Here is a 10736-nt window from a genome sequence, read left to right on the forward strand (position 1 = left end):
AACTACTCGTTTCAATATTTATTACATAGCAACGGTTTGACATCAACTGCTGAAGAAAAATTAGTATTTAACCTATAGAGTTACAGGAAAATTGGTCTTTATAATATGTTCCAGTATTTCATTGCTGTCAAGGTTTAGAATAGATCACGTTACGGACAAGTATACAATTACAAATCAGTGTTATCAAATTTTATTCTGACGAATTCATAAAACTTCTAAATAGTGAAGAAGCGTAGTAACATAAAACAAACATTGGAATGCATTTGCTTTCAGTCGACAAACTTTAAGAAATTCTGGATCGTACTGGTCGTTGGAATTAGAATGATAAGTTAATATATATGATACCAGATGAGTAATGTTCATGCCAATTCAAGGCTCTCTTTCTATTGCAGATTCGCAAAGTACTCCTGTTTTAGGCCAAATCATAGCCGTGGTCAACATTCCATTACCGGAGTTGTTGCTGTCACTCAGAACGTTTATGGCTACTCGTGTCAATTCCACCGGATCCGCCACACGTCTAACAGGATCTCCAAAGCGCCAACTTGAGTATTGAGCAGAACTTCCGGCATAGAAAGCGAGGCCGTCATTCTGTCAAAAATTACATTGCAGAGTTTAAAATCCTGCGCTATACTCATGTTAATACATTTTATAAAACCATTTGAATGAAGATTTTTCCACGTTTATAATATTAATTTAAAGTTGTTTGCTATAATGACGCGTACAGCGACTTTTATCAGAAATACAGTTGCAAATATTCTAAATGTTACCTCACACGATACCCTTTTTTAATTTATTTGACTAAATTTTGGGAAGAAAAGTTGAAACGATATGGGTAAATTATTGACAATATATCGATATAATAATTTCATTAGTGTCTACTAACCTCGGGATCAAATTCCATTCCCAGATATACGTGATAAAATGTTTGTCTTAACTCATGAAGATAATTCATTATCTTGCCAAATTGATGGCGATCGTAAATATTTGCCGGCGTTACTCCTCTATCGATGCACAACTGCTCAGCTGCGAGAAATTTGACTTCATTCTCTGGCAAGACAGCGAAAAAACATTTTCCATCGACTTCGACTTTGTTATTTAGATTTTCGCATCGGAAGTCTGTGGTTTTACATTCTTCATCGCATGAATAGCTGAAATGGAAATTTTTATTTATCAAAACATAATAAAATAATGGATAGAATTTTAGCTGAATTTGTTAACATATATTGACCGAAATAAGGAATCGAGTCGAAGTTTTAGAAAAAGAAAAATGTTCAGAAACGAAAACAAAAATCTCGGAAATCGCTTTTTATTTATAAATATTAAGCATGCCGGGTTTACATATTATGGGTATATACATTCTGCCACATTATGCTCTGCCTATATTCCCAATCTCCTGTAATCTACCCCCGATGCCAGGTGAACCTTTATAGCAGGGTAACCCAGGCATCTTCGTAAACCCCATGAGTTCATCCCGCCTAGGTATGCCAAGAGGTCCTCATGGAAAGATGATCAAAACATTTGCAGCATCGTTTCTACTCGCTTATATACAAGAGAGTCGGACGATCTCACACACAAGCAAATTTTGTAATATACGCCTATCAAAACGAATAAGACCACTAGACAGGAGAACATTTTTCTGCACTTTCAGCGGCAGTTTGTGAATGAATTTTATCAACTCTTCAGCGTTCTTAGTGAAAAAAAATATTTTGGTGATTTTGCACCGGATAAATCAGTTTCATGTGAATCTGAATTTGCTAATTGATCTGATTTTCTTCTATTGGTACGATTCATCTATTTACGATATAAGCAACGACTCGAGTTATTATTTTGAAAGTTCGATCGAGCAGACTTTGAAGTAGTCTTTTTGGGAAGACTAAACTTTCTGAGCGATTAAGTCACAAAGCTAAAATAACAAAGAATAAATTAATACATATTGATTATGAACTATTGTGTTTCGAACGACGCAATAAATAGACATTCCGTAGTTTACTAAACATGCTAAATATATAAACACATAATTTACCTTCTGTGACAGTTTGCTCAACCAAAATTACCAATCTGTTGTGGTCTACGTCGATTCCTGGTAGTCCAGGTAGGCCATCAAGTCCTGGGATTCCAGGCAGACCTGGCATTCCATCTAGGCCAGGTAAACCAGGAGGACCTTGCGGCCCAGTGATTAAAACATTGGCAGCATCGTTGTCTACTCGTTTGCATATAAGAGAGTCTTCGGATCTCTCACCATGACATGTTTTACGGAACACGCTAAAAAGCAGACTGAAGAAAATTAATCGTTGCCACATTTCAGCACCTGCGATATATCCAGCTCTATCAGCAATAAAAACTTCACCAGAGATTCAAACGTTATAATAGTACCATTCTCGCAACTCATTTATAAAATGAGATTTCTCTTCTGTTTGTACTGAAGCATAACAAAAGAAGAAAAAGGTTGATTGGGAATTTTTCAACCCAACGAGTCCAAATTTCAAAAGATAATAAAAGTTTTGTAAGTTTTTTGAGAGGTACTCATTTAGCACTTGCCCACACGTAAATGGTGACGTCTGCACAGAATAAATTGAACTGCAAACAGGATAATAAAGAACTTTAATCTGCCAATTGACCTGAATTTGATGTATCGATTGAGGACTTTTAGTAGTACTCGTAAAAAAAACAGGGTTTAAAAATATTTAAGTAATTGTACTTTTATACAAATTCCACTTCATTTAAATCGAAAGTTTTTCGAGATGAAATAGGGTGATACAGTATGGTGACAACTGACAACGTATTTTTCTTTTCATGTTTCAAACTTTTGAATTATAATTAAGTATTCAATTGCTTGACCACTATTGCAAAAAATGCTTTGCAATATTTGCAAATTATCAAGATTAATAATGTTGTTATTATACTAGATCAAGTTGTTCATTTACAGATATCAAAATGACAAGCATTTCTTTTCTAAAAGTGAATCATGCGCATGTGACTGATGCATGTTTGAACTTCGCTCGACTCACGTTCTGCTACTCATCAAAATATTTTTTTTGAATTTCTCTCAAGACAGAATACATTGTGGTATATATACAGGAGATACAACTCGCTTGAAGTTATTTTACAAGCATTACTGTTCACATTACGACGTAAAATTGAGTAGAATATCGAAAACAAGAATAATGCGTTTTTTATAGTGTGGTTTGAATTGAATTGCCTTTAACAAAGTTTTGTACCAGCGGGTATATTTATTCTTAGCGAGATCGTGACCTAATTTAGATGAATAACCGTCTTTACAAAAATTATCGCCCCACACTGGATAAAAGAAAAATTCTCTCCTTGGAAATCCTTTGTTGGTCAAAGCTGACTATGGTCACATAAAGTCCCCCTCGTTAACTTAAAGATTGAGGGATATGATTAATTTTAGGCATTTTCGAACACCAATTTATAGATCAATCAAATAACAAGAATTTTTTTTTAATTTTTGAGGACATTCTAGTGAAGTTGAATATATCATTTTTGTGCAATTTCAATTAAACTGGGCATTCAACATATTTTAAGGCGAATTTGTACGACTTTTGTACGCTCCGGACCAAGCTCTACACAAGCAACCCTTGCTGGGTCGAGGACGGAAATCTTTCCTTCTCGGCATTGCCTACAATTTATTACACACTGATTTAGGCGGTGGGCATGAGATTTGAAACAGCTAATAACTCGTAGTTAACTGCGAGAAGGCCTTATCTATCCAATGCACTACATTCTGTCAGGCTAAAAATAAATTCTGTTTATAGAAGATTATTTATGGCCAATGTTTTATGCCTGATTTCCGCAATCTTAATCCTCAGGACAGGTAATCCCGTTGGAAGCGATAATTCCCTTTATGAATAGGCCCAGAACTTTACTCATATTACACGTCATACTGATAACAACACTGAATATGGAAGAAAATTTCCAATAGTAAAATGAAATGTTATTGTCGTACAACTTTAATGGCTATCCTATCTTGCCTTACGATTAATTAAGCGCTCTTGTCATCTTTTCTGTTCAAAGAGACGATCCTGGGCTTCCGTCATAGAAGGCGAGTTCGTCATTCTGTCAAAAATAACAGTGCAGAGTAAAAATTTCTAGTCAGTATTTATATGTTTTAAAAATCCATAAATACTCTTTATTTTGAGTAACAGTTTTCCTATGTTCCAATATTAACCAAATTTGTATTCGATAAGACTTAAATTTGAAAATATTCTAAATTATTCCTTCCCACGATTCTTTTTTTTCATTCAATTGACACAATTTTTAGGACAAAAATTAGCAACATATGACGTCGTTAAATTATCGGCAGTATAGCAATGTCTACTAACCTCAGGATTGAACTTCATACCAAGATATACGTGATAAAATGTTTGTCTTAACTCATGAAGATAATTTATTATCTTGCCGAATTGATGGCGATCGTAAATATTTGCCGGTGTTGCTCCTCTATCTATGCACAACTGCTCAGCTGCCAGAAATTTGACTTCATTCTCCGGCACGACAACGAAAAAACATTTCCATCGACTTCGACTCTGTTTTTTAGATTCTCGCATCGAAAGTTTGAAGTCCTTGATTCTACATTCTCCTTTGAATAAATGGCTGTAATTGAAAATTTCTATTTATCAAAACATAATAAAATAACCAATACAATTTTAGGTGAATTTGGTATATATATATATATTCACCAAAATAACGGGGAGGCGTAATGTTCAGAAACGAAAAATTAAAATCTCGAAATATAAAACAACGAGTTTTGTGCCTTGACGTGATGTTAAAAGGTAAAACAAAACGACAATCGTTTTTTATTTTTATTTTTAAATATTAGACATGCCAGGTTTTACATGTTATAAGCAGTGGTGGAATTCAAATTTTTTGTAAGCCGGTTCCATCACAAAATTCATATTTTTTAGCCGGTTCTGTTACAAAAAGTCATATTTTTTTTAGCAAATAAACCAATAATTCTAACCGGTTCGCTGATCTCATAAAATTCCGTGAGACGTTTCTATAGAACCGGTGCGAACCGGCTGAATCTCACTACTGGTTACCGTTATAGGTATATTTAAAAATACCTTCTGCCACATTCTGCTCTGCCAATATACCCAATCTCCTGTAATCTACCCCGATGCCAGATGAACATTTATAGCAGGGTAACCCAGGCATTCACGGGAGCCCCATAAGTCCATACCGTCCAGGTATGCCAAACAGGGCTCGTGAACTCTTGATCGAAACATTGGCAACATTGTTTTTTACTCGTTTGCATACAAGAGATTCGGACGATCTCTCATACAAGCAAGTTTTATAAAAAGCTCGTCATAACGAACGAGTCCACTTATCGGGGGAACATTTTTTTTACCTGCAGAGGCAGTTTGTGAAGATGAACTAAACCAAAGTATAATTATATATATAGAGAGAGAGATTTTACTGAATTTTGAAAAAGGAAAATTCAAACAAGCTTCTAATTAGTTACTCAGCATAGTCGGTGGAGAAAGAAAGCTTTTGGGTGATTTTGCACCGAACAAATCTATGTTCCAACTGGGTAAAGTGAATCTGAATTTGCTGATATACAATTTAATTTTTCAGAGTTGTTTTATTCACTTGCAACAAAACTCAATCATCTGAAATTTTTGTTAACAGTTCAACTATAGGTCAGTGAGGAAAAATAAATATTGATACAATTCATCTATTTACGATACAATGCAAGGATATAGCAACGACTCGACGACGGTATAATCGAAAACAATAGTGAAGTTATGCGCATGTAAACTTCGATAGCGTTTATACATACATTGGTCTTCACATTTAACCGATGAATTCAAACATTTTTGGGCAGACTTTCAGTACCATGCTAAAAACGGTATCACGATATAGGCTATGGGAAATTTGCAGGGGCATAAAAATATTATTTTGAAAATTCTTTTTGAGATGATTAAAATACCTGAGCAGTTAAGTCGCAAAACCAAATAGCATAAATTATATTTTTACATAATGATTTTGATTTTGAAAACACATAACTCATCTTCTGCGACTTTTTGTTCAATCATAATTTCCAATCTGTAGTCTACGGCCATTCCTGGTGGTCCAGGTATAGGCCATCAAATCCTGGGATTCCAATTAAACCGGGTGGACCAGAAGGACCTTGCGGTCCCGTGATCAAAACATAAGCAGCATTGTTGTCAACTCGTTTGCATAAAAGAGAGTCTTCGTCTTCGGATCTCTTACCAAGGCATGTTTTATAAAACACGCTAAACAGCAAGCTCAGAAAAAAAAATATTCGATGCCACATTTCAGCACCCGCAATGTATCCAGCTCTATCAGTAATTATCAACTTCAACAGAGATTTAGATTGTTATGCTAGTACGCTACACTCAACTCAGTTTAAAAAAGCCGACTTAGCTTCCGTTTTGGGTGCAACATAATAAAATGAGAAAAAAGTAAATTGGAATTTTCGACCGCAACGAGTCAAAATCTTAAAAGATAATGAAAAGTTTGTTAACTCTTTTTGTTAGATAAGCGCTTGGTTGCACGTAAATGATGGCGCCTCAATCAGAATGAATCAAACTGCAAACAGGTCAATAAAGAACATCAATCTGCCAATTGACGTGAACTTGATGTATCGCATGGGGATTTATCGTAGCACCATTTACAGAACTGAGTTGAAAAGTTAATAAATAATTGCATTTTCATACAGGGCCACTTCAGAAAAATACTAATTCGGCAATGCTATACACACCGATCAATTTTATAAAAAATTGATTGCTTTTTCAACTGAAATAGGGCGATACAGTAATGGGACAACGTATTTTCTTGTTCACGTTTCAAACTTTTGAATTATGTTCAAATATATATTCAATTTTTTGAATACGATTTCGCAAACTGCTGGAATTCACAGTTCATCAAGTTTGCTTTGCAATATTTGCAAATCATCAAGATTAATAATGTTGTTATTTTATACTCGAGGAAGTTGGTAATTTAAAGATATTAAAATAACAAGCATTTCAATTGAAAAGTGAGTCATGCGCATCTGCTGACTGATGTATGTTTGAGCATTGGTCAACACAGGTTCTGTTACTCTTCAAAATATATTTTTTGGAACTCCCCTCAAGATAAAATACATTATTGTATATAACTATATATATATATACACAGTGTGGAATTTTTCTACCCTGACGGACCGGTAAAATTGAATAAAACATCCTTGCGGACCGGCAAAAATTTAAATGACTGGAACAGAAAATAATAACATATATTTGCGTAATTGATGCAGTGTCGGGGACTCAATATGCATCTAGATAAAAAAAAGGGGGGGGGGGGGGCATACTTGAAAACATTTCACATTAACAAAAACTATCAAATAATGTGCCGGCCAAATTTGAAATGGGTGGAACATGAAATAATACCATATATCTGCGTAATAAAATGCAGTGCGTAAAAGGGGCACACTCAGAACATCAGGGGTGGGATTCAGCCGGTTCGCACCGTTCCATGGAACCGTCTCACGGAATTTCATGAGATCAGCGAACGGTTAGCATCACTGGTTACTGTCAATGGATGTTTGCATCTTATTTGACACGCCGATTTTTGAGATCAAGTAGCTCACGTGTTTTTTCAAAATGTGAAATGATCAAGATTACACGTAACAGATATGCATTGTGTTAATTTTTATAATTGTAGTAATTTTTCTTTTGTGATTGTTTGTCTGAAAATTGAATTGTTGCGTCATGAGTACAGTCACGAGACGATTGATCACCATCATCAAAAATTTCTATGCTAATTTTGACATAATGATAGTTACTTGATCATTATTTTGAAATGTTAATTAGGGAGTAATTAAAAACAATCAGTTTATTTGCTAAAAAATGTGACTTTTTGTAACAGAATCCGCTGAAAAATATGACTTTTGTGATGGAACCGGCTGACAAAAAATTTGAATCTCACCACTGAACATATCCCATACAAATTACGTATCCAACATGCCAAATCATATACGAACAGAATTAAGCCTATAGTGAGAGTTTTGCTACTGTTTCGTTTCCAATATAGGATTGCAAATGGGGCTTGAAAAAAGCTTCTGCAACACGTTTGTTTCCTTTCAATATTGAAGCCAGAGATGAAAAAGTTTATTCGCAAAAGTAACTGGCTGAAAATACGGACTACAGATTGATTGCTCGATTATTATGCGTATGTGTATTCGTTATCAAAAGATATCCAGAATTATGACAGTGATTCTTATTTAAATCTGGACTGTGAAGTAGAATCCCGACTTTAATCAATTTTTTTCTTCTTCGTCGGGTTTATCTGGTCCATCATATTAATTTAATTTGGCACCAGGCTCAAAATCCTGCTGTGCATCACCTGGAAAAGATCTCAGCGGCCCATGCTTTTATTGCGCGTCTCGTGACCCCGTGTAGGGTCGCAACAAGTTCATATCATACTGGATATCAAGGCGAAGTCCTGGAATATTATACTGTTCTTGACTGTTTTCTGGTTCAAATAAAGACATAAGCATAACCTTTCATTTGGATGGTCATATTAATCAGAAAGAGCATTAAGACAGAAAAAGCACGCGTGCCGATATTTAGGTTTCTGAATCTTGCAAGATTTGAAGGAGCTCTTTCGCGATAAATCGGAACCGAAAAAGCGAAAAGTGCGACTACTCGGCGCCAAGACATCACCGGGCCATTTATAACAGCAATATGGCGACGGAACAAAAATTACGTTATTAACCAACGTGTGTTCGTCTTTGGTAAGGGGATTGAGACGGCTGAAAAACAACGGAACGAAATTTTTCGCGGACCGGCAAAAAAGCTACCGGACCGGTACTTCTCCGCGGACCAGCGGTTGAGAACCACTGGTTTACATGTGGTAGAATATCGAAAACCATACGTTCTTTATACAGTTTATCGTATTATAGTATATATTTTTTCTTTATGGTTTGAATTGCTATAAACAAGATTTTATACGAGCGGTTATATTGATTTCAAGTGAGATCGTGATTCAATGTATAGATAAATGATCGTCTTTTCAAAAGTTATCGCCTCACACTGACTAATTGAAAAATTCTCACTATAGCAATTGCCCGTGTTGGTCAAAGCTGACTGTAATCGCATGAAATCCCCCCTTTAAATATTATAAAAGCGTTAATTTTTTTCTTGAAAAGAGACTTTTAGCCACACTGGTTATTATGTACTTATATTTATTAACATGATACTTCAAATTTCGAAATTATTAAAACGTACTATTGTTGGTCATATTGTTGACCCCGTCAGAAATCAATATATTGTTATTTCAACTGTGCATAGAAGGTGAAGTATTCTCCATCGTAACAGATCAATGAGAATACAAAGTATAACCTATTTCAATAAAATTTATTATAAAGTATAACAAGTAAATATTCGCAAATTGTACATAGTACGTGACTACTCACCGTCGTGAGTATTGTTAACCAACCTTATAATAGATATCGTTTCTTTCTTTGCAAAATGTTTAGCCCAATCGGTATTGATCGAGTGGCCAATGAGCTTTCGAACCTGATTATTCGAACACATAAGAGAATCGACCGAATGCAAATTGTCGATGCGACAGCAAAACTGACAAACGATTACACATACGTTTCGCAGTTACTGGAACCAATCCGGCCGCTAAGCCATTTAGTGTGGCACTGTCAACACTCAGATTTTCCCCCAATCCAGCATAAAATCCTAATCCGACAGTTCATGTTGGAGGAGGCGCTCACATGGGTGAAAATACATATTGATCATGTCGCTGCGGTAAATCGTTTGCCATGTGCCTAATTATTGGAAGGCTAAGCGATAGCCGCATTCTCTTCTCTTGCATTTTCCGCGGCGCTTTGGTTGTCGCTAAAAAACTTTTTTTTGTGTGTGTGGCCCAGCCAGATGTATGAAGTTGATTATATGGCCCCGCAGACAAAAAATGTTGCACACCCCTGTTATAAATGAATTAATTAGTCACCAAATTTAAAAACATATAAATCAAAAGTATTATATCTCGGCCTATTTATTTTAATGGGTGGCGTGGGATACTTGAGGGTAATTAGATATAATATTCATTCATTGTTTAAAACATCAACAATGTTCCAGTTCACTTTTAGCGTCGAAGGCACACAACTACATCAAGAAACAGGACCCTGTTATTTTCGTGTGTAACCCAATTATCATATCGTCACGCTAATAACCGAATTGCCTAAGTCATTTTTAGCAGTTTTGAGATAAACGTAAAAAAATTCCTAATGATATGGACAATACAATCAATGGACTGTAATGAAATGCTTTGTTATTTTTGTATACTTGGTTATTGTTGTTCATTTATTATTTTATGATTTTTATATATTGCATAAACCACATTGTAGAATCATAAAAAAAAAAAAAAAAAAAAAAAAAAAGATATTGTTATGCCATTGAGAGTCAATAATTTGACATGGTTCAATTTTTTGATCGTAGCCGGATTTGAGTTAATATGTATGACGCAGTGATGTGACGTCATAATGGCGCACTGTGACCTAGCCAGAAATGTGTCTATTACTTGGGGACATACCAAACCTACGGGTACGAGGCAGCATTCCCACATTAAAAGAAAATATTGAAACAGACTGGATGTATCCCATGAAGGTTGAGCTATCGGAAACTCAACCAAAAACGGAAAATTTCCTTGCCCAATTTCGACTCCCAATCACTGCTATCGCGGGAAGTTGCCAGTTGTGGAAGTTC

The 10736-nt window shown here is 35.3% G+C and overlaps 1 protein-coding gene across 1 annotated transcript; it reads right to left on the bottom strand.

Annotated features, from left to right (window-relative positions):
* On the bottom strand, positions 1-6461 carry LOC120344494 (uncharacterized). Its single transcript, XM_039413738.2, has 5 exons — positions 5082-6461; positions 4341-4611; positions 2024-4074; positions 884-1148; positions 1-588 (listed from the first exon to the last, which is right to left on the bottom strand). Exons 1-3 carry the CDS (start codon positions 5147-5149, stop codon positions 4027-4029), a joined length of 387 nt encoding a protein of 128 aa, XP_039269672.2. The 5' UTR covers positions 5150-6461; the 3' UTR covers positions 1-588; positions 884-1148; positions 2024-4026.
* Between the last annotated feature and the right edge of the window lie 4275 nt (positions 6462-10736).

The sequence above is a fragment of the Styela clava genome, chromosome 5 (genome assembly GCF_964204865.1).
Source record: "Styela clava chromosome 5, kaStyClav1.hap1.2, whole genome shotgun sequence".
Taxonomy (NCBI): Eukaryota; Metazoa; Chordata; class Ascidiacea; order Stolidobranchia; family Styelidae; genus Styela; species Styela clava.